Source organism: Carcharodon carcharias, chromosome 3, assembly GCF_017639515.1.
Source record: "Carcharodon carcharias isolate sCarCar2 chromosome 3, sCarCar2.pri, whole genome shotgun sequence".
Classification (NCBI taxonomy): Eukaryota; Metazoa; Chordata; class Chondrichthyes; order Lamniformes; family Lamnidae; genus Carcharodon; species Carcharodon carcharias.
This window is the reverse complement of record NC_054469.1, coordinates 26,485,804-26,511,149: the sequence shown is the minus strand read 5'-3', so window position 1 is coordinate 26,511,149 and position 25,346 is coordinate 26,485,804. Positions and strand designations below refer to the sequence as shown.

At 43.4% G+C, this 25,346-nt stretch overlaps 1 protein-coding gene across 5 annotated transcripts in view; it reads left to right on the top strand.

Annotated features, from left to right (window-relative positions):
• The window catches only part of LOC121275859 (5'-AMP-activated protein kinase subunit gamma-2-like), a 408,268-nt gene that overhangs the window by 278,628 nt on the left and 104,294 nt on the right, over positions 1-25,346 (top strand). For all 5 annotated transcript variants that reach the window (XM_041183599.1, XM_041183598.1, XM_041183600.1 and 2 more), the window contains one exon: positions 9,708-9,925. In XM_041183599.1, coding sequence (XP_041039533.1) covers positions 9,708-9,925 — 218 coding nt within the window. The remainder of the gene's footprint in view (positions 1-9,707; positions 9,926-25,346) is intronic.

Below are 25,346 nucleotides of genomic sequence, written 5' to 3'. Positions count from 1 at the left end.
CATCTTATATAACATCAATCGCACTACCCTCACCAACCTTCTTTGTGACCTCATCAAAGAACTCCATCAGGTTAGTCAAATATAACTTCCCTTTAACAAATCCCTGCTGGCTGCTGTTTATAAACCCATAAGTTTTCAAGTGACAAATAATTTTGTCTCAGATCATCGTCTGTAAAAGTTTCCACATCATTGACATTGGGCTTTTTTTAAATTCATTCATGGATGTGGGTGGGCTTCGCTGGCTAGGCCAGCATTTATTTCCCATCCCTAATTTCCCTTGAGAAGCTGGTGGTGAGCTGCCTTCTTGAACCGCTGTAGTCCATGTAGTGTAGGTACACCCACAGTGCTGTTAGGGAGGGAGTTCCAGGATTTTGACCCAGCGACAGTGAAGGAACAGCGATATATTTCCAAGTCAGGATGGTGAGTGACTTGGAGGGGGACTTCCAGGTGGTAGTGTTCCCATCTATCTGCTGCCCTTGTTTTTCTAGATGGTAACAGTCGTGGGTTTGGAAGGTGCTGTCGAAGGAGCCTTGGTTAATTCCTGACTGGCTGGCCTATAGTTGCCAAGTTATTCCACCCCCCCTCATTTTTTGAAGAAGGGTGTAACATTTGTAATCCACCAGTCCTCTGGCACCACTCCCATACCCAAGGAGGATTGGAAGGTTGTAGCTAGAGCCTCCACCCTGTCCACCTGACCCCCAGTAACCCAGGGTACATCCTCTGTAAGACCAGGTGACTTTTCTACTTTGAACACTGCCAACATTTTAAGAACCTCCTTTTTTTGTATTTTTATGCTATCCAATTTCTCTACTACCTCCTTTCTTACTGTAAAGTTACATAGAATTACTTAGCATTTGTAACAAAGAAACAGGCCATTTGACCCGACTGGTTTGTGGCTGTGTTTATGTTCCACAGGAGCCTCCTTCCACTCTGCTTCATCTAAGCGTATAGTCAAATTTGGCTTGCAGGAACTAGTTTGTGAAGGACAGAGTTGAAGAATATTCAGGAATATTCTGATGTATCTGATAGAAAGAAGCAATTTTGCCAGAATGCACTTGGCACAAAGGTTCCAGGACAGTTCTTCTAAACGATGCAAACATACGATTGGAGCTCTATAAGACTCGGCTGGAGTTTGATTTATTTTTTTGGAAGTTGAGCTTAATTTCCATTCCCCTCACTGTAGAGAGGGCAATAAATTTGCGAACCAGTTCAGACTGCCTGCTCTGATGTGTGCTTCATAAACCCCATTTGTTAAAGCTGAGTGGTTCCTGTGAGCTGGTGATTGAAAAAGGAAACAGAGTTTTCCCTGGGGAAGTTGAACTTTGCTGAAGCTTTTAGACGCTGGCTGTTAAGTAACCTTTGATGTACTGCTGCTGCACTCTTTGCCTAACTCCTGAGTTGTTTTCCTTTAATGGAGTAACTATGATAGAAGACTTATCCCATACAGTAGGCATTGTGCATTTTGATTAAGAAAAAAAAGACAACATGGACAAGTAAACCGACCCACGTTTACCCATCCTGTTCCATTCCCCATCATCCACCTATCCAGCTCTCTTTTTGAGTGTTGACATAGTTTCTGCCTCAACCATCAAATCTGGAAATAATTTGCACCATTTAACAACTCTGCAGGTTCTCTTGTTCCTTCCTAAATATCTTGCATTTAATTTGCAGGGCTATGGGGAAAGAGAGAGGAGCAGGACTAATCAGAAAGGTCATTCAAAGAGCCAGCACAGGCATTAAGAGGCCAAATGGCCTCCCTCTATGCTATATGATTCTATGATTTTAAAGTTGTGTTTGTGGTCCCTCATTCTAGACTTTGTTACTAGGAACAGTCTGCTTCGACCTAGCACTAGCTGCAACCCTACATAAGCAAATGAAAGTCACCCTCACCTTGCTTAAGTAGAAGGACATTATGAAACGAGTTTTAATCTTCACACATTTCTTCAAAAATGTTTACAAAACTTATTTGTGCTTCAGTTCTAATGTTACGACATATCTAAGTAACAGGAGTTGTTCATTGGAAGCTTTGTTGTGTCACAAAATCTTCCAACAAATAGATCGGGGCTATTTCTTTGTTAGAACATTGCATAGGGGGCCATGACAGAAGTATTTAAAATAATTAAAGAATGGCATGGGGTAGGTAGGAACAAACTTTTGACAGGCGTTGAGTCTAGAACAAGGGACAAAGTTACAAGATTGGATTCATAGAATCACACAGTGCAGAAGAAGGCCATTCGGTCCATCATGCATGTGTTGGCTCTTTAAATGAGCTGTCCAATTAGCCCCTCTCCCCTGCTCTTTCCCCTTAGCCCTGCAAATTAAATTAGATGTAGAACAACGAGCACAAGAAAATGCAGGGTTGTGAAGCTGTGGAATCCCCTTCTAGAGCTGACGGCTAAGGCAGAAACTGTGTCAACATTGGAGAGGAGAATTGGACAGGCGGATGAAGGAATATGGGAACAGGATAGGTAAACAAGATTCTGGATTGAGAGTACACAATAATGCAGCCTGGTGGTGTCAAATAATTTTAAAAATTCTTTCATGGGATGTGAGCATCACTGGCAAGGTCAGCATTTGTTGCCCATCCCTAATTGCCCTTGAACGAACTGAGTGGCTTGCTAGGGGATTTCAGAGGGCAAGTTAAGAGTCACCCAAATTGCTGTGGGTCTGGAGTCACACGTAGGCCAGGTAATGTCATGGCCGGGTAAGGATGGCAGATTTGCTTCCCTAAAGGTCATTAGTGAACCAGATGGGTTTTTTACAACAATCAATGATAGTTTCATGGCCACCATCACTGAGATTAGTTTTCAATTTCTGATTCTATTCATTGAATTTAAGTTTCACCAGCTGCCATGGTGGGATTTGAACACATGTCCCCAGAGATTTGCCTGGGGCTCTGGATTACTGGTCCAGTGCCATTACTACTACACCGTTGTCTCCCCAGTTGCCCTGTAATTTCTGTATAAACTGTGTGCTTTTTCACTGGTGAGTACCACTCATTCTATAGAACTGACTTTTAATCACTGGCATATTTTAAGTGTCAGTACTATGCTCTCTCAGTCCAACTGGTTAGAGCAACTGCTGCTAGCAAAGTTCGCATGCACTCCATTTGACACCTAGATTCTAATTTCAAACATTCCCAGTGAGTCTTCTGACTGCAGGAGCAGCCATGACATTAACCGGGTGGAAAGTTCTTTTACCCTTAGGAAGGATGAGAGGAGCAGTCACTTGAACACATGCTGTTGAATTCAAATTAAAATGTCAGGAGGTAAAATGAAGTGACAGGGCAATGATAAAAGCCTAAGGCCACAAATAGCCAGATTTTAACAATTTACAATATGACCTTTTCTTCGTGCCACCACTAAAGTCGCCCATTTCCAGCATCATAACATTGCCTGACTTCACTGCTGTCTCAGCTTACCTGCTGCTGAAACCCTCATTCATAACTTCATTACCTTTAGACTATTCCAATGCACTCATCACCGGCCTCCCAAGTTCTACCCTCCCTAAATTCGAGGTAATTTAAAGCTTTGCCTCCCATGTCTTAACTCATAGCAACTCCCATTGCCCCATTACCTACCCCCTTGCTCAGTTACTGATATTGGCTCCCATCAAGCAGAGTCTTGACTTTAAAATCTCACTCTTGTTTTCAAATCGCTCCATGGCCTCGCCCCTCCCTATCTCTGTGATCTCCTCTAACCGCAAAACTCTCAGAGATATCTGGCCTCCTCTGCATCCACAATTTTAATGGTTCCATCATTGGTGGCCACGCCATCAATTGTCTAGGCCCCAAACTCAGGAATACCCTCCCTGCACCTCTCTGCCTCCCCATCTCACTTTCCTCCTTTAACACACCTTAAAGCCTGTATCTTTGACCAAACTTTGGTCATCTGACCCAATATCTCCTTTTGTGACTCAGTGTCAGACTCTGTTTTATAATGCTCCTGTGAAATGCCTTCGGATGTTTCATTATGTTAAAGGCAGTCTATAAATATAAGTTGTTGTTGTTGTTGTTGCATTTCCCTAAAACAGGTCCAGAATTTCCAGAAATTTTGCCACAAGAATCTCTTGCCTGTTTGTGTTTTAACTGTAATGACTTGGATTTCTAAAAAGGGGCCCTTATGATTAGACTGTCTTTAATTTTGCTACTCGTCTTAAATCACTTAAGGATAAGGGCTAGATTTAACAGGGCACCTCCCACTCCTGCTAAAGGTTTGTTGGGGGGGAGCCCATCTGCTCTCCGGACAGCTACCTGGCAGCCATATAATGGCCATTCGGCCATTAATTTTGTTGAGACAGGATTTCCACCTCTCAGCAACAGGAAGTCCCGCCTCAGAGAGCTTCTGGTCAACCCAGCAGAAGCAGCGCCACCAGGCACAGTGGCTACTGCTGGTACTGCAGTGAGGTCCATGACGAGGCGTGCTGTGGTGGATCCTGGATTTGCAGTTGAGTTCCGGGTCCTGCTGGGGACAAGCTGGCAGGCCCCGACAAGGGGTGTGGGGGGAACTGGGTAGAAAGACCCGGTGGGAGAGGTACCTGGGGAGCGGGCTACACCTTGGGGGAAGAACCTCAGATCGGCCCAGGGGACTGTTATGGAGGGACACCACCCACCTGTCATCAGTGCTCACAGGAAAAGCTGCCGGTTTGGGCCCATTAAATCTCTGTGGCAACAGGATGAGTGGTCATTAATTGCCCACTTAAGACTCATTTGGCCCATGGGGCGGGCGGACAGGTGGTGGGCACGAGTAAATTTTACGTGTCCACCACCTTCAAAACCACTGGCAAGGAAGCGTAAAATCCAGCCCTAAGATTCAGTTATGGGAAGAGACTAGAGAAACTGGTATTGTTCTCCTTTGGGCAGGAGAAAGTTAAGGGGAGGCCAAATAGAGTTGTTCAAAATTATGAGGGGTTTCAATAGAATAGAGAGGAAAGGCTATTTCCAGTTGGAGAAGGATAACCAGAGAGCACAGATTTAAGATAATTAGCCAAAAAATAGAATTAAGGTGAGAAGAATTTTTTTTTTACTCATACATACAAGTACACTCAAAATACAAGTTGTATGACCCGGGACGAGCTGTCTGTAAAGGTGGCGGAAGCAGATTTAACTGTAACTTTCAAAAGGGATTGGATAAGTACCTGGAAAGGATAAATTGGGGTCTTGGGGAAGGAGCAGCAGAGTGGGATTAGCTGGATAGCTCTTTTCAAATACAGACAAAATTGGTGAATTTTCCAGCCCTGCCACTGGGATCGTCCAGTCCCACTGAAGGTCAATGGGCTTTTGGCTGGGCCACTGAATCTCCTGTGACCGGTGCTGGAAAATCCTGGCTGATGGGTTGATTGGCCTCCTGTCCTGTATGGTTATCCTTTATTCTTTCATGGGATGTAGGTGTCACTGGCAAGGCCAGCATTTGTTGCCCATCCCTAAATGGCCTTGAACTGAGTAGCTCGCTAAGCGGTAGTTGAGAGTCAGTTGCATTGTTGCTGTGGGTCTAGAGTCACATGTAGGCCAGACCAGGTGAAGAGGACAGATTTAATTCCCTAAAGGGCATTACTGAACCATATGGCAATCGATGATAGTTTCATGATCACCATTACTGAGACTAGCCTTCAATTCCAGATCTTTTTTTATTAATTGAATTTAAATGCAACCAGTGCTGTGGTGGGATTTGAACCCTGCCCCCCAGAGCATAACCTGGGTCTCTGGATTACTGGTCCATTGACAGCACCATCTCCCCTCAAGATTATAAAATGCAGTAAACTGCAGTTTACCTGCAGTTGCTGATTATTTTGGTAAGAACAGCTTGAAAGATCACAAACTTGTCTGTTTGATACTTCTGAAAGCAGAGGCCCTTTGCAGAGTCATCAGTCAAAGATAATTAATTGACTCCTTGTCATCTTTCACTGCTGGAAATTATTGCCTTTTTCATCCACTTCTGACAATTGCTATCCTGTTTTTGCATGTTTTCACCTTATATTATCTGGAAAGAAAAAAAGACATACATTTATGTAGTGCCTTAGCACATCCTCAGGTCTTCCTCAAGCACTTTGCAGCCTCCAAATCATTCACCAGCCTAACTTGGAACTATATCGCTGTTGCTTCATCTTGCTGGGTCAAAATCTTACAGCTCCCACCCTAACAGCGCTGTGGGTGTACCAACACCACATGGACTGCAGCGGTTCAAGAAGGCGGCTCACCACCACCTTCTCAAGGGAAATTGGGGAAGAGCAACAAATGCTGGCCTTGTCAGCAATATCCTTATTGACCCAGCTCCTAATTTGTCTTTTGGATTAGCAACTCTTTTCTTGGGATTATTTTCTATATAAAAGGCACTGTAAAAATGCAAGTTTTGTTGTTCGTACAATTTGCAATTATTTAATGTGGCAATAGCTTCACACTGATGTATTTTTTAAACAGCAGAAAAGATGTGCTTTTGTAAGAGTCAGACAGGTTTATCACATTCAGGCAGAAATGTAAAGTGACAAACGACACAAGAAGGTTCCTGAAAGAAATGTTTGGAAAGACAATATTTAGTTTACAGCCACTTAGGCAATCATACCCACGTGATCACACAAAACTGCTCATAGAGCCAGTGCAGCTCTAATTTACAGTAAAGCCAGGAATCTTTCGTATGTTTTATTGTACCCTCAGAGCAGGGGTCCTGGAGATGTCTGCCCAAAGATCTGTGTGTGAGTAAAAGATTATACTGGTTCTGCTCTAACCTTTGTTAGCAGGATAGTTGTGTGTTTTTAACATCTGTGGGCATCAAGACACTCAAAGCTTGTTCAAGGTGTCTGAAAGTAAGTTGTTTTCATGCTGAGCTAAGGTACAGCTATTGGCTCATTCAGTTGATTGATACCAGTGTTTACAAAAGCCATCAGGCTCTCTTTAAGGTTGCAGCTGGCTGAATGAGGACTGTGCTTAAGGAGCTGGTATCTCCAACATGTGTCTTAGTACAATATTACAATATTATAGTAGCTTTGGAGGTGGGATGGGGGTTGTGGAAAGTTGGTGTTTCAAGGGTTATTGTGTTAAAAATGCCTCATAGCATGCCTTGATTTTAAAATTATTCTTGTTTTCAAATCCCTCCATGGCCTCACCCTTCTGCATCTCTGTAACTACCTCAAACCTTACTACTTGCACTCCTCCAATTTTGTCCTCATGCCCATCCTGGATTTTCATCACTGCATGAATGGCGGGCATGCTTTCTGCTGCCTAGGCCCTGTTGTTTCTGAAATCCCTCACTAAACCCTTTTTTCCTGCTACCTCTCTCTCTTCCCCCTAACACTTCTTGAAACCTTCCTCTTTGACCAAACTTTTGGTCACTTATCGTGATAATTCCTTATGTGGTTCAATGTCTGATTTTATTTTCTTGATACGTGCCTTGAGGTCTTTCAATACAATGTCAGTCATTGTTTAGTTGTAGCACTCTTGCCTCTATATCAGAAGGCTATGGGTTCAAGTCTCACTCCAGCAACTTGAGCACAAAACCCAAAGCTGACTCTCCAGTATTATACTGAGGGAGTGCTGCACTGTTAAAGGAGGCGTCTTTCAGATGTGATTTTAAACCTGCGCTTTCAGGTGGGTGTAAAAGATCCCATGGCACTATTTGAAGGATAGTAGGGGAGCTATTCCCAGTGCCCTGGCCACTAACATCACTAAAAATGGATAATCTGATCATTATCACACTGCTCTGTACAAGCTTGCTATGCTCAAATTGGCTACCACGTTTCCTACATTACAACAGTAACTGCACTTCAAAAAGTACTTCATTGGCTGTAAAGCATTTTGAGAAATCCAGCGTTTGAGAAAGTCGCTATATAAATGCAAGTCTTTCTTATTGAAGGGAGCTATATAAAAGTAACTTGTTGCTGTTGTTTAATTGCAGTTCCTTAACCAATACACTAATTCAGTTTTAGATTACAAATGCATGTTTGACCTCTTTGGTCAATGATTTACTGCTGGAGCTCTCAATTGCCGTAAATATTTAATTATTAAAGATATGGCAGTGTCAATGGCACCTTGGTCATAAAATATAGTAATTGAGAGTTTGGAATATAGTATGAATAGAATTTTGATACATGCGGTACACTGTTGGAAGGAGTGGGGGCATGCAGATTTACTAACTTACCTTTGTATCTTTTTCCTTTTCAAAGTCTCCCTGCACCCTCCAAAAAAAATTTGGCATTGCTTTACTTGAACAGAACTTAACTGGTCTTATTATTCCACTGCCTAGCCTGCCCTTTTTGACTTGAAGTTGCTTAATGGCAAGAGCTTGCCTTTATATAGCATGTTTAACATAGAAGAACGTCTCAAGGTGCTTCGCAATTTTTTACCTGATTAAGCTTCTATCTGCAATTGAAAGGTGATCTTGGGAGGACCGAGTCGAAGCTTAATTCGAATTATCTGCTTCTTCAAATGGAAATGAAGGAAAAAATAAACCTCCTGTGTTGAACTATTCAAATTAATTCTAGTTGCTAGATAATTCTGGGGAAGGGGAGGCGTGGTGTGTGTTTGTTGCAAAATAAAAACTGAAAGAATAGTAGACTGTGCCTACTATTTATAAAGATTCAATTGTTGGGGAATATGTTGTGAGTCAGCTTCAGAATGAGTTGGGAGATTGTCAGTTTTGCAAGATTGTGCAAGATTTAGCTGGGAGCTGTTTTATAATGAAGTAGGATTGCTTCTCTTGGTATTTCACCTGTTAGAAAACTAGTTTTTTCTACTATGCTGAGGAACAAAAAAAGCTTAAAAACAACTTGCTACAGGTTTGCTTTTATTTTTTGTTCAACTTGAGAGATTCTTTTCACAGCTTTTGTGCCACCTGTATCTAGTCTCTGTTCATTCTGCAGTGTTAATTCCCTGCAACCAAATGACTTTTCCTTTGTATTTGTGACTTTGTATATTCACTCATGAATACGCTTCTCTGCACTCATTCATTGTAGCTCATGTAGTAATGCATTTAAATGTACCTTATAGCTTTGTAAACAATAAAAGGAGATTAAATTATGTCCCCAGAAGGGCATTAAAAACGACAAACCTTGTAAAGTACCTACTTGAAAGGTGATAATTATCCTTTCCTCCTGTGTGCAGTTGCTGTTGAGAGTAATTTCCTAAATATTCTGTGTTTATTGTAAAATCTTAACTGTCACTAAAAGTGATTATACAGCAGGCTTTAAAGATGTAACTGTCATCATAAAATAGAACACAGTTTTGGAAACCTTATTACCCGGGATGGAGTGGAATCAACAAAGTTCTGGGCTGGGGCTCTTGTCTCTCTGAAAGGGAAGGCTGAGGGAGAGCTGACTGAGGTTTTTGAAACAATGAAGGGATTTAATACAACAGGGTGGAGAAGATATTTCCAGTTGTGGGGAGAAATGAAATAGGGGTCATAGGTACAAGACAGTCATTAATATATCCAATAGGGTTTTCAGGAGAAATTTTTTTAGCCAGAGCGGTTAGAATAAACACCAGCATAGACCAGTTGGGTCGAATGGCCAGTTTCTACACTGGAATTCTATGAAGTGATGGGTGGTTGCCATCACAGTAATGTGATTTATGTTTTTTTAAAATAGTTAAATTGGATCTTAATTTGTGTTACTATTGCAGAAGAAAGAAACTTTTTGCAAGAATTTCCTTTTGCAGCTGTTGTAATAATCCTATTCTCTTCTTCCTCCCTCTCATCCCCTCCCCCCATCTGCCTCCATAGCCTCGGGACTCTCTACTCCCTCCACACCAGTACAATCCACCAAGCCTGCCTTCCCCCTGGAATCGTATAAACAGGAACCTGAGCGCTTGGATGCTCGATCTCGTTCCTACTCTTCACCGCCAGACACAGGCCAGCGATTCACTCTTCCATCGGCCCCACCAGTGGTGGCAGCCAAGCCACTGGCACCCCCGACCAGCTCCAATGCTACCTCGAAACCTGTAAGTATGAAATAACTAGCTTTGTTCCTTTTTGTGCCACTTCACAGTAGACTGGAATCAACAAAGCCCATGTATGTTGATGTGAGTGTTCAGAATTGTGGCTGTAGCAGTAGTAATGTGTCCCATTCACTCTGACAGAGACGGAGTGAGTATGTGGCTGTGAGTGATTGAGTCAGTGTGTGATTGCGAGTGAGTTAGTCAGCTATCAGTTAGTTATTGTGTCAGTGTGTTGGCGTAAGTGAGTGGCGGTTAATATGTGAATGAGTGTGTGTGAAGATGTGAGACTGTAAGTCTGAGTGAGTATATAGGTAAGTGAGTATGTAGGTATGTTTGAGTGTGTGTAGACGGTGGCATATTGGTTACAGCTGAGCTGTAAGTGAAGTGTCATGAGTCTTTCATTTATACAATTAGGGAGTTCTGGCAGTGCAACCAAGATCCTCTTCTGGACAGCAAAACCAATTCCATGGGCACAAGGGTGGCTGTCAGCCTTTCCTTTCCAATAGAAAGTATATTCCCTTCTTTGTTCCTTCCTCTGCCCCTGTCCAGGGCAGTGATGTCCTTTGATAGCACACGTGATGCAATTGCAGTTCTTCTTTCCAGATGGTCACTCTTGAGATTATCTATGAGATTTCTAACATTCCAAGTTACAAAATTTAAAATTTTATTTCTTTGACCACTAAGATGTGGAGGGTGTGGATCCCCAGCCAGGAGAAAATGGGACAGCCTATTTTTAGGGCACCTTATCTAGCCCCCTCCCCATTTAAGGTGAGCAGAGGGTATTCTGAAGAGGACTGCTCAGTCACAGATGCTGCTGCCCAAATATACATCTGTCCCGACACAGATGTTCATTGATTATCATGCATCTGCTGCCTGTATGCAGATTCTTGACAGGTTCACAGGCCTGTCCCCGTCATCAATTCTCCATTGCCACAAGACTTGTTGAATGGACTCTGGTAGAAGCCTGTGCATGATTTTGTTTAATGTGGGGAGTTCGGGGCGCTGTCATTCTCCACGTTATCGTGACAGATTTCGGTGACATGTTGAATCACAATGACCTTGACTCTGCACACTACTTCCTCCTTTGCAACCAATGAGACACACAGCCTCCCCACACTTTGTCTGGCACTGCCCCCAACCTTGCTGCTATGGGTAACCTTGTCGGGACAAAGGAACTCCCAGTGGCATCGCTGATGTGAGTCATATCTGACATCCACCTGGAAATACGAAAGGGCTTCTTCTCTCCAAGTAACAGAAATTTGAGCAAATTGAGCTTGTGAGTGATCCTCACTCTCAGCCTCTTGATGCCGTTCGTACAGAGTGTTTCTCTTGGGCGATTTGAGATGTAACCCAACTATAGGATCAGCCAGTAATGGAAATGTGAACTGCTATTTGTTTCTGAGATAAACTTGGCTTCAGTTGCCCATGGCTTTACCTGAATTAGTCTACTACTTTTTGAAAGAAGATTAGAGGTTAAATGTCAGTTAATACCTTTAATCTTATTAATAGCAGAAGGATTATCCACATTTTAGGAGATGTTCATGCCAAGGAGTGACTGAACAAGCATCAACAATTATCATGCTCATTTATGAAGGAAGTCTTAGCACAACATCCAGAAAAGTTAAAATTCAAATCGCTGTGGAACCAGTATGAACAAGAGACACCAACAGCATGCAGTAGTTTGTAGGGGAATTATTTGTGCACAGGCCTTTCACCTCTTCTGCCCTGCTTCCAGACCCAGTCCAGACTGATGGTATATTAGTCTCCTCCTCTTCCTGGTGAGGGATGGTAGGAATAGTCAGTCAAAGCAAGAAAATGAGGCGCCTAAAGGGCAATGTCAGTACTGTCCATATGTGGGTCCATCTCAGTGTGTTGGCTGGCAGAGTCCTTACAGGGATTTCAGTTCACCTACAAAGTTTCGGTTATCCCCGCTGAGATTGCTCTCCGACAATGTCCTTTACAATGCATAGAAGGGAGGGCCAGCTGAGCCTGCAAGTTCAGCTATGTGGACACATATGGACAGTACTAATAACGCCCTTTAGGCCCCTCATTTTCTTACCATAGCTGATTGTTCCCACCACCACTCCAGCACATCCAGGATGCCAGACCCTTCCCACTTCACTCCTCCATGCCCCTGACCCCACTCCACAGCTTCCCATCCCCCAACCTGCCAACCCCTCACCACCGACTCATCATTGCTGGTTCTGAGCCTCCATGCAGGCTGTCATTCTGCACAATGCACAAGTGCGCAAAGCTGACTGTTAAACACCAACTTTAAACAAACACGTCCCATTGACTGGCGAGTACAACACTGGACACTAACACGAACATTCAATAAAGAGTGAACACAAAAACACAACATAGGCCGGGATTTTTAGGATGGTGGGCTTTCCCTTCCCGCCATCTGAGGAGTCGGCGGAAAACGTCCCAACCAATACTGCCTACCCCGCTGCCATTTCACGTTCCCCTCACTCAAGAGGAAGTCCTGCCTTGGAGGGCTGCCAGCCAATCAGTTTGGCAAGCAGCTCTCTAGTCCCTTCAGCGCCAGGAGTTGCAATGGACAGGACTAGGACTGCACGCAGTCCCGGGAGTCCAGGACCAGGTATGTTTTGGGGGTCTCAGGGCAAGGAGGGGAGGTGAGGCCTGGGATGGGCACAGAGAGAGGGTGGGGGAATTGTTGGGGGAGGGGGGGGGGGTGAAGGGAGCACCAGCAGGGGCCAAACCTTTTGCGGGGCTAAAAGGAGGCTGCTGATGTTCAGGCATCAGATGGGGTGCCTCCAAGGTTACTTTTCGGCCTTCCCCCCTGACCCAATCTCCTCCCATAAGCCTAAAAATTGAGACTGGATGGAAAACAGCCATTATGTGGTCAGCTGGGGAAAAGACGTACATGCCGGCCTAGGCCTCGCCCGTCCCAGCGTAAAATTACGGAGAGGTTGGGGCAGGCGGGGGCCCTGTGGGAAGGCCAGCCGAGAAGTTTTATAGCCACTTCCGCCTACAAACACTGGCAGGGGAACATAAAATTCTGCCCATTTGTTCCACAATAAAGTGAACGCCTCTGACTCCCTTGTAACCATCAATGTGTGCCAACTATGAGGCGTGCCAGCATATTTAGCTCTGTGACTAAGCTAGTCTCAGCAAATAACAATGATTCACACGTGAATAAAGTAAAACTTTAATGTAATGTGAAATATTTACAAGTGAAATTTAAATTTGAAAAATACGCATGCCATCTTTGTGCCCTCAAGTCTTACGTTGATGACAGTGGAGTTTGGCATGAACATTGTGGCCATGATGCAGATCCTCCCTGTTTGTCGAGGAGGCTCTTTTATAGCCCATCCATAGCTACAGAATTGTCAGCTGACAGCGGGTTTCACCACTGAAAAGCTTCCCCTGCCATGTGATCGCACGTGTCTCCCTTGCATGCCACCGGCGCTTTAAATTTTCATTGTAATTGCGTGGGATTCAGCAAAAACCAAGAGAGTGGTAGTGGCATCAATTTCCTGTTCTGCTGTTGGGATCGCCATGCCTTTGTTAAAATTCCACCCTTTGAATGGGTTGCATGAATGGGAGTTCCTTTCAATATCTAATGTGTGTGAATGAAAACTCATTGTTAGAAGTTTAACTTGTTTTCATCTCCACACTTTATTCATGTGGGCATCATTGTTATTTGTTGAGCCTATAGCTTAGTGAGAGAGCTGAATGTACTGGTGCACCTCGTAGTTGGCAGGCATTGACGGTTACAGGACAGCTAGAGATATTTCCTTATTTTGGAAGGAATTGTGCTGCATCTTTGCATTCACTCTTTATTGAATGTTCATGTTAGTGTCCTGTGCTGTACTCGCCACTCTGTGGGACATGTTTGTTTGAAGGTGGCATGCAACAGTCAGTCCATAGTGGATATTGGGTGAGTGGCTATGGAAGTGGTGTAGCGGCATGGAGTTATGAGGTGGCATGGAGGGGGCATGGGAAGTGGTGACAGGGTGTGAGGGCTGGAGAGTCTAAAAGTGTTTAAAACAACTAACAATGTTTAAAACAACTGGGAAGAAGTCCCAGAGAACCAAGGAAGACCTTCCAACCAGCTCGCCTCAGCAATTGCCTCCCGAGTGGCCTCCTCCAATCTGCTTCCAAGGCCGGCAAGCCTGACTCGATCCCACCCCTGCCTCCCAGGAGTGAAAATTGCTTTTGACGGTGCCCGTTATATGAAGGCAGGTATGCCAAGTCGGGAAATTTTTCAACTCAAGCTACTCGCCTCAGTAGTGAAAATCTGGTTCATAGAGTCATGTGTGGCTCAGAAGGTGGCTATTCGGCCTCATGAATCTAAGACAGCTCTCCTTAGAGCAATCCAGTCAATCCTTTTACCGCTCCATTCCCGTAGCTCTACAAGTTTATTTCCCTCAACCAATTTCCCATTGAAACCATTCATCGTCTCCACATCCACCACTCTTGTAGGCAGCGAGTTCCAGGTCATTGCCACTTGCTGCATAGAAATGTTTTTCCTCGCATGCCCCTTGCATCTCTTGCCCAACGCCTTAAATCAAGTTTCGCTGAGCCCTTAAACCATTAGCTCCTGGGAACTGCAGCAGTTCAAGAAAAAGGCCCACTGCCACTTTTTTGAGGGCTTTTGGGTCAGAAAAGGTCAGTCTTACCGTTGATGCCCACATTCTTAAGAATTACTTTATAAAAACCCCTGTTTGGGTTCAGTAGCACAGATAGCAGTTCTGGCCTTTTGGGAATGTTCTGGGCTTTTTAGTTTTACTATATTTTACCGTGTTGCCTTCCCCTTAAATATGATTGCTACCCGATCTGAAAGATATGCAAGAAATCTGCTGGCACTGCTCTAGAGCTGGCAGGGAAGACTTGAGAAACCTGCTACATTTTAAATTCTCTGTGAGAATCCATCTCACCTAAACTCGGCATCTGTTGAGTAAGGAATCCAAGAGTCAAAACTGTTGAGGCTGGGCGTCAATTGCATGTATGATCTACTGTATAATGAATCATACGGCCCTGATGTCTTTCTGTAGCCTCATGTCTTTCTCTGCAAGCAGGGCACAGAGGTTGGTGCTATCATAATTATGATCCAGTGCTACAACCTTCAATCCTGCTTTAATAAGGGAAGAGGCTTTTTACTTGAATGGAGATAGAGAATTTATTGCATTCCGTTGGACAGCTGAATTCAAGTATGATGGAATGACAGTGTAAAACTCAGAGACCGATAGAATGTATTTGTATCTATTTGGAGTTGTGAACATTTCAGCAGGGCAGTGAGAGCAAACTGTCTCTCAGGAACATTGGGAGTTGGCCATTCAGCCCTTCAAGCCTGTTCTGCCATTCTGTATCTTAACTTCATGTACCAGCCTTGGTTCATAAACCTTATAACACCCTTGCCTAACTAAAATCTATCAAGCTCAGTTTTCATAATTTCAATTGACCCCCTCCAACCCCTCCCCCAGCATCAATAGCTTTTAGGGCTGAGAGTGGCCCAGATTTGCACTACCCTTTGTGTGAAGAAGTACTTCCAGACATCATGCCTGAGTGGCCGAGCTGTAAATTTTAAGGTTATGCCACTCTTGTTCTGGACCCACCCCTCCACCTCCCCCCAACTTCCCCCACCACAGATAAGTTTTTCCATATCTAGTCCATCGACACCTTTATTCATCTTAAGAACCTCAATTAGATCACCCCTTAATCTTCTATGCACAAGGGAAAGCATACCTTCTACATACAACCTGTCCTCCTAATATAACCCTTTTTTTGCACTGATATATTTTTTGAGTCCGTATGACCCTTCTTCAGAGCTATCAGTGTTGTTCAATGACTAAATGCAAGTTGTTTTAGACGCCTACTTTAATTTTATTAGAAATCACCATAAATATACTCAAACAATACAAACGTACTTCACACGTGTATATTTGCTTAACATGCACCACTATAATAAGTAAATACTCACAATTATCAAAAAACTTGAACATCTAGCATACTTTGCTTTTCACCTTCCTTTTATACAAACATGCAAATAGATTAAAGTATACAAGCATACACAGTATGATTGTGTGTAATGTAATCACATGCACAATAATAGTGTTGATTACTTTTTTTTTACGAACTAATCAGTTAGTAAAATCTGTTAGCTACATCTGACTAATGGATAACACATTGGACAATGAAACTTATGCTCCAGAGACTTCAGATTCCCCTACCCTGACCCCCAGCATCACTGATGAGGGAATTTTGCTTTGGCTTGATGATTCAATCAGCAATACCATGGGGGAATCCACCAGTGGTTGCATAAATAGTGGTCCTCCTTGAACTGGTACAAGGACGGCGTTGCATCGTTTCATTTTATTAGAGGGTTCCAGGCCTTTTCCACTGATCATCTGTGCAGAGTCCAAATACTGACAAGTGCAATAATTCACTCTTTTTTACCCCCTGTTGCTTTGTCACCCTTCGCAGGTAACTCCATTTGTTCACTCAACCAGTCAAACAAAAACCCCAGGAAACTCTGCCAACTAAGGCAAAGCAGTTCACATAAAGAGCAGGACTTGCACTTGACCTTTGTGATTTTGTACTTAAATTGTGAAGTGACCTGGAGCTTGACCTTGTAAATCAACCACAATCTATAGAGAGGGTGTGGGGGTGGGTGGCGGTGGTGAAGCAAGTATTTTAGTTTCCAACACTGTTATCTTAATGGAACAATCTGTTGCATATTTGCCTTCATGTTGTCACTGAATGTACAGTTCTGCACGTGATTAAATTACATTATTTTAGTTTACGCTTGCATAATTTCTTGGCTGCGATGACTTGATTAAAAAATAACATGATTAGTGCACTATTAAATGTGAACAGTTTTTCCTCCCTGCCATTCTGCAACAACGTTTGAGAATGGAATCCTGCAATCAATTATGTATTTTTATTTAAGCAGCTTTGTTTATCCCTAAAGAAACCTGCAGTTGGGTTAAAGAATCTTGAAATTGGCTTGTGACAGCAGCCTGAGAGAGAGAAAGAAAGACTTGTCTTTCAGGATCTCAGACTGCAGCCAGTGAAATATATTAGTATAGCCACTGTTGTGCTGTAGGAAACAAGACAGCCAATTTGTGCATAGAAAGCTCCCATTAACGACGGTGAGATAATGATCAGCTAAAGTGTGTTTTAGTGATGTTGGTTGAGGGATAAACATTGGCCAGGCCAACTGGGAGAACTCCCTGGTTTTCTCCAAAATAGCACCTGGGGATCTTGACACCCACCTGAAGTGGGAAGGCAGAGCCTCAGTTTGAAGTCTCACTCAAATGGTGCAGCAATCCTTCACCAGTGGAAGTGTCAGTCTAGATTATGTGCTCCCAAGCTCTGAAGTGGGGGTTGGAAATTGATGACGCACTAATGAGTCTTTTATTTGGGGAACATGGGCCTGAGTCACAGGTTGACCAGGTGGCCTATAAATGTTGGATTAAAAGGTGACTCGGCTAATCCTCTGTGCACTGTATACTTCTGTATGTACACAGAACATCAAATGGATAAATGTGTCTTCTGTGCTCAACTTCAATTATCCCAAATTGAAGGGAAAGGGTGATTTGAACTGCATATTCATTGTGAAATATAGCTACAGAGAAATCAACTGGCAAATATTATATAACCATGAGTCATGACACTTTGTACAGAGAATTTCTTTTGATGTTCTGATTCTGTCAGTTTATTACAGAATTCAGCTGTATCAGTGATACAGTCTGGACACTTGAAGCATGAAACCTTCTATATCTATCCAAATGATATGACACATTTTCTGAATTAAGTACTATTAAGTGTGTGGATTATTTAAATCGTTGTTGATATGAAAAATGAGGATTGTCAAATTTAGTTTTATTAGCAGTTTAAAGAATACTGGCTTCATCTGTTAATTTCCATCAAGACGGTTATAAATTTTCAGACAAACTATTATGTCTAAAGATTAAACCATAGATTAGAATGGACACTGTCCTTTTGTCCCCCAGGACTGGGTTTCTGCCCAGGTGCAATGGAAAACCTTCCCTGTGTGATGGCATTTTTAGATACTGAAGCGATTCCTGTGAATTGGCAGAATGATTTATACAGTTGGGAAGTGATATTACTTGCAAACCATTAAATGGTGCAGAGTTATGCTTATTTTCAAGAGTAAGGAATGTCAATATAATTCATAAAAGGTGACTGATGATTGGTCTGTTGTTATTTTTATTATTGGGCTGTGGGCTCCGCTGGCTGGGCCAGCATTTATTGCCCATCCCTAGTTGCCCTTGAGAAGGTGGTGGTGCCTTCTTGAACCGCTGCAGTCCGTGTGGTGTAGGTACACCCACAGTGCTGTTAGGAAGGGAGTTCCAGGATTTTGACTCAGTGACTGTGAAGGAACGGCGATATATTTCCAAGTCAGGATGGTGAGTGACTTGGAGGGGAACTTCCAGGTGGTGGTGTTCCTATCTGTCTGCTGCCCTGGTCCTCCTAGATAATCGTGGTCATGGGTTTGGCAAATGCTGTCGAAGGAACCTTGGTGAGTTCCTTCAGTGCATCTTGTAGATGGTACACACTGTTGCTACTGTGCGTCAGTGGTGGAGGGAGTGAATGTTTGTGGCCAATCAAGTGGGCAGCTTTGTCCTGGACGGTGGCAAGTTTCTTGAGTGTTGTTGGCGCTGTACTCATCCAGGCAAGTGGGGAATATACCATCATACTCCTGACTTGTGCCTTGGAGATGGTGGACAGGTTTTGGGAAGTCAGGAGGTGAGTTACTTGTCGCACACTTCCTAGCCTCCGACCTGCTGTTATAGCCACAGTATTTATATGGCGAGCAGAGTTCAATTTCTGGTCAATGGTAGCTGCCAGGTTGTTGATAGTGGGGAATTCAGTGATGGTAATGCCATTGAATGTCAAGGGGCGATGGTTAGATTCTCTGTTGTTGGAGATGGTCATTACCTGACACTTGTGTGGCACGAATGTTACTTGCCACTTGTCAGCCAGGCCTGGATATTGTCCACATCTTGCTGCATTTGGACTATCTGAGGCGTCATAAATGGTGCTGAACATTGTACAATCATCAGTGAACACCCCCACTTCTGACCTTATGATGGAAGAAATGTCACTGATGAAGCAGCTGAAGATGGTTGGGCCAGGGACACTATCTTGAGGAACTCCTGCAGTGATGTCCTGGAGCTGAGATGACTGACCTCCAACAATCACAACCATCTTCCTCTGTGCTAGGAATGACTCCAACCAGCAGAGAGTTTTCCCCCTGATTCACAATGACTCCAGTTTTGCTAGGGCTCCTTGATACTAAACTCAGTCAAATGCTGCCTTGATGTCAAGGGCAGTCAGTCTCGCCTCACCTCGGGAGCTTAGCTCTTTCATCCATGTTTGAACCAAGGCTGTAATGAGATCAGGAGCTGAGTGGCCCTAGCGGAATCCAAACTGGGCTTCAGTGAGCAGGTTATTGCTAAGCGAGTGCTGCTTGATTGTACTGTTGATGACTCCTTCCATTTACTTTACTGATGATGGAGAGTAGCCTGATGGGGCAGTTAATGACCGGGTTGGATTTGTCCTACTTTTTGTGTACAGGACATACCTGGGCAATTTTCCACATAGCTGGGCAGATGCCAGCATTGTAGCTGTACTGGAACAATTTGGCTAGGGGCGCGGCAAGTTCTGGAGCACAAGTCTTCAGTCCTAATGCCGGAATATTGTCGGGGCCCATAGCTTTGCAGTATCCAATGCCTTCAGCCGTTTCTTGATATCACATGGAGTGAATTGAATTGGCTGAAGACTCTCATCTGTGATACTTGGGACCATCGGAGGAGGCCGAGATGGATAATCCACTCGGCACTTCTGGCTGAAGATTATGGCAAATGCTTCAGCCTTATCTTTTGCCCTGATGTGTTGGGCTCCTCCATCATTGAGGATGGTGATTTTTGTGGAGCCTCCTCCTCCAGTGAATTGTTTAATTGTCCATACACTTCTGGATGTGGCAGGACTGCAGAGCTTGGATCTGACCCATTGGCTGTGGGATCGCTTAGCCCTATCTATCACTTGCTGCTTATGCTGTTTGGCATTCAAGTAGTCCTGTGTTATAGCTTCACCAGGTTGACACCTCATTTTTAGGTATGCCTGGTGCTGCTCCTGGCATGCCCTCCTGCACTCTTCTTTGAACCAGAGTTGATCCCCTGGCTTGATGGTAATGGTAGAGTGGGGGATATGCCGGGCCATGAAGATACAGGTTGTGTTTGAGTACAATTCTGCTGCTACTGATGGCCCACAGCACCGCATCAGTCTTGAGTTGCTAGATCTGTTTGAAATCTATCTCATTTAGCACAGTGGTAGTGCCTCAGTGTGAAGGCAGAACTTCGTCTCCGCAACAACTGTGCAGTGGTCACTCCCACTGATACTGTAATGGACAAATGCATCTGCAGCAGGCAGGTTGGTGAGGATGAGGTCAAGTATGTTTTTCCCTCATCACCTGCCGCAGACCCAATCTAGCAGCTATGTCATTTAGGACTTGGCCAGCTCGGTCAGTAGTGGTGCTACTGAGCAACTCTTGAAGTTCCCCACCCAGAATTCATTCTGCGCCCTTGCCACCCTCAGTGTTTCCTCCAAGTGATGCTCAACATGGAAGGAGTACTGATTCATCAGCTGAGGGAGGGCGTTACATGGTAAGCAACAGGAGGTTTTCTTGCCCATGTTTGACCTGACGCCATGAGACGTCATGGGGTCCAGAGTCAATTTTGAGGACTTGCAAGGCAACTCCCTCCCGAGTGTATACCACTGTGCCACCACCTCTTCTGGGTCTGTCCTGCCAGTGGGATAGGACATACCCAGGGACAGTGATGGTGATGTCTGGGATATTATCTGTAAGGTATGATTCCGTGAGAATGACTATGTCAGGCTGTTGCTTGACTAATCTATGTGACAGCTCTCCCAATTTTGGCACTAGCTCCCAGATGTTAGTAAGGAGGACTTTGAAGAGTTGACAGGGCTGAGTTTGCCGTTGTCTTTTCTGGTGCCTAAGGCGATGCCAGGTGGTCTGTCTAGTTTCATTCCTTTTTTGTGATTTTGTCACAGTTTGTTACACCTGAGTGTCTTGCTAGGCCATTTTATGAGTCACATTGCTCGGCTCTGGGTCTGGAGTCACATGTAGGCCAGACCAGATGAGATGAGGTCAGCAGTTTTCCTTCCCTAAAGGGCATTAGTGAACCAGATGGGTTTTTACAACAATGGTTCCATGGTGTTAAAGAAAAAAACTTCCAGATTACTTCCTCAGTCTGTGAAACCAGTTGAAGGTGTTGGAGCAGATTGTTCCTGGCCAATAGATGGAGTCAAGTTGATGAACTGGATGACATTTCCCTTGTTCTGTATCTCTCTCTGCACTGGGAATTCTACAAATCCCCAATTCCCAGATGAAAACAGCCAGCAACTTGAGGGAAAGTAATTCCTGTATGAAAGCAGAATTTTGAGCTACTGGATGAAGCAGTGGCTGATGTGAAAGCTGTCATTAGACTTTTAATTCCAGATATTTATTGAATTCAAATTCTACCATCTGCTGTAGTGGGATTCAAACCCCGATTCCCAGACCATTACCCTGGGTCTCTGGATTACTAGTCCAGCAACAATACCACTACACCATCGCTTCTCCCCTACCATACCAACAACACCAAGGACACAGAAAGTCAGCAATAGGATATTCAGAACATTTTTAAAAGTTTAGCCTCAGGCATTATGGCCTACCATTCTTCATAAACTCTCTAAATCCCTGACACATGAGATCCATAACTCATTATAGCATCCAAATTGCCATTATGTACCTGCCGTATCCCAGTAGACTAATGCATATCAGTATAAGATAGGCCTACCAATTCATGAAGAAAATCCTTCAAAGCAGATGTCTTGAAATGAAATAAAATGCAGTGTGCCAATACAGGACATTTAAACAACCTCATGAATGTATTTAATTCATTCGTAACTTCACCCATCTTTTGAACATGACATTAAATCAAGGCCCCACCAGGCTAATCCAGTTCGACAGATGGATATTAAAGACAGCTTGGTGGAGAGTTTCACCCTGTCTTGTCTCACATATCTTCCACAGCTAACACCATGAAGAAAAGTCATTACCTGGTCTGTTATTTCCTTGCTGTGTGATGCCGTGGATCCATACCTTGCCCTGTTTGCACTTCCAAATGTAGTTAATTGTAAGTGAAGTGTTTTTTTTTGAGACAGCAGGGTCTTTCTTTCTTTCACAACTGATGGTGTATTCTTAAAATTAAACAACTCGATTTTGTGCTTCTCAACGTAAAATGTACTGAGTTAAGGTTAAAGTTAGTTAGTGGAGGACCATCACCATCAACTGAGAGAACAGACACCCTGTTTCCACTGGCAGCAGGATTAGTAACCAGAGGACACAGATTGAGGATAATTGGCAAAAGAACTAGAGGGGAGATGAGATTTTTTTTTATACAATGAGTTGGTTTGATTTGGAAGACATTCTATCTGAAAGGGTGGTTGAAGCAGATTCAGTTGCAATTTAAAAATGGGATTAAGAAATGCTTAATCAGGAAGTATTAGCAGAGGTAACTCTTTCGAGTACAAACCCGTTTCCATCTGTTCCTATTCAGATGAAGTTACAATGTTTCATAGTTTGCCTTGTGAGATTTGAACTCTTGATCTTGGGGTTACAAACCCAGTACCATAACCACTTGGCTATTTAGGCCAAGCCCATTAGCAGAGGTAAGGAGAAAGAGCCAGGCAGTACGATTAATTAGACAGCTCCTTCAAAGAGCCATCACAGGCACGATGGGGTGAATGGCCTCCTCCTGTGTTGTATATTTTTGTGATCGGGCTGCAGTAAACCTGGGTTAGGAGCAGATCGCTGTCAGGTGAATCTTGCTGGAACATGCATGTGTGTGATGACAGAGTTTCACTGTTGAACAGCTGACTGATATTTAACTGTCTGGACTCGCAGCCAGCCCCCATGGATGCTACAAGCTCCTTCCTAGCATTTCTTCCTTTGCCCTCCGCTGAAGACAAGGACTAAGGTGGAGATGAAAGGAAAACAAATTATTTTGGTTTGTTCTGAATCAGAAAGGTCAGAGCCAGAGGAATTCTATTTGATAATCACAAACGTACATTTGTTAGGAGATGTCATTATTGGATCATTAATTTTTAACCTTACTTTCTTTTGCATAAAGCAACAGTCTCCTGTAATAGAACCTTGGCGTGTGGCACTCGTATTAACGTTTTATTTATTAACGTTGAAATTGCTTGACGTGTTTGTACTATGAGCTTAATGAACTCTTTAACCTCTTTTCTCAGCCTGAATTCTTCTGATGCTTGTCCAGTCTAGGAAGATTAGATGTTAGTGAATCATGTTTCAAAAAGTCCGTCCATGATTGCATATGTTGAGTAATCTGGATCAGGGACGTTTATCCTCTCAAGGGTTGTATATTTACCAAAGGTAGCCTGAAAGAGTGGTTTGCTGTCCTGGCACAATGAGAAAAAACTTCTCTCCCCATTTATTAAAAATTAAGAGAATGGGGAAAAGCTGTTTGGTCCAACAAAGCTCACCTTTCTCTGGCTTACTCAATCCCAAACAACAACAATAACTATTTGCATTTACGTAGCATCTTAATGTAACAATACATTACAAGGTGCTTAACATAGGCAGAGGAAATAAATGGGTGCCAAGCCATACAGATAGATATTAGGATGAAGAGCCAAAAGATTGGACGAATAAGTGGCCTTAAATGAGCAGAGAGAGATGTAAGGCAAAGGATTTTAGTCAGAGCACAGGATCTGGGCTGCTAAAAGCACAGCCGCCCATGGTGGAATGACAGGAGGGACCTTATGAAAGGTCAGAGCCAGAGGAATGGAGACATCCTGACACAGCAAGTGTGACATTATTATTTACTGCCACAGGCTAATAAATTAGTTATTACCAACTTCCCTGAGTTTAAAGACCTTTTTTTATATATTAACCACCTTTTGTCTAGGTGCTTCATTAAGCTTGTCTGAATAAACGTTGCTTTTGAAATTGGATATTTAAAAGTAGCCTTTTCTCCAAATAACTTGTGGGAAGTTGGGGAAATCTTCAAAAAGTTCTGAAAGGTGACTTCACCTCTCTCCGCCACCGGCCCCCCCCCCACCCTTCCCCAAATTAGGTCTGTTGTGTGCCAACCTTGGATTTGCTTGCAAAGGCTGTGCACTCCATACCAGGTGCGTTATGATCTATGCTGGATGCCCCTATCCCATGGTTATTGTCTTGGTTCCAAGTTTTATGTGATAGGGTCCGCCTGTCTGATGGGCCTTGGATTTGTTGCTTGGCCTCTGTGGCCCGACCAGCATACACCTGCAGCTTCATCTCAGGATGGGAGCTTAATTTTTAAAAATTCTTTCATGGGATGTAGGCGTCACTGGTAAGGCCAGCCTCAGCTGCCCATCCCTAATTGCCCTTGAACTGAGTGACTTGCTCGGCCACTTCAGAAGATAGTTAAGAGTCAAGCACTTTGCTTGTGGGTCCTGAGTCACATGTAGGTCAGACCAGGTAAGGATGGCAGATTTCCTTCCCCTAAATTGCATCAGTGAACAAGATGGGTTTTTACAACAATTGATGATAGTTTCATGGTCACCATCACAGACTAACTTTCATTTTCCAGATTTTTATTAATTGAATTTAAATTCCACCAGCTGCCATGGTGGGATTTGAACCTGTGTGCCTAGAGCATTAGCCTGGGCCTCCAAACAACTGGTCCAGTGTTATAACACAGCAGCTGGTAATGGTTGAGTTGTTTAATTCCCGGAGGGAAACTTGAACAACCACCATAACCTATATTTTCAATTGCTATGTTTGAGATGCAGCTTTGAATTCAGGAATAAAACCACCAAACCTCGAGAGGTTTTTTTATATAAAATTAAATTAAACATTTATTAATTTTACAACCAATTAAATACAAACACATGTCTGCAAATTACTACCGTAATAACTTATAACAAATCCCCAAATTAATCATTCCCAGGTCAATCTTCGCCAAGTCAACAGTAACCCATAGACTTTAAACAGACACCAGGCAAAGCACAAATGACCGCACGAATTCAACAATGAGGTTCCTTTCAATTTGAAGACACAGTTGTTGGCTTACAGGCTGGTTAGATCTTATATGCCTCTGCCCCCCACACACAAACTCCTTTAAGTGTATACCTAGCTTCCCTTTGAATGTAAAATTTCAATTGTATTACTAGCTTTTTTAACTTTACCTCTCCTAACAATAATCCTTTCATTCCACCAATTTTATTAGTAATATAAATACATTGCTTGGCATCTCCCATCTAGGTGCATTCATTTGAATGGTTTATTCAACAAATGCAATTTGCACTTTGCCTTTTACTCCTTGCGTTTATCTAATTGACATCTCAAACTACGATACAT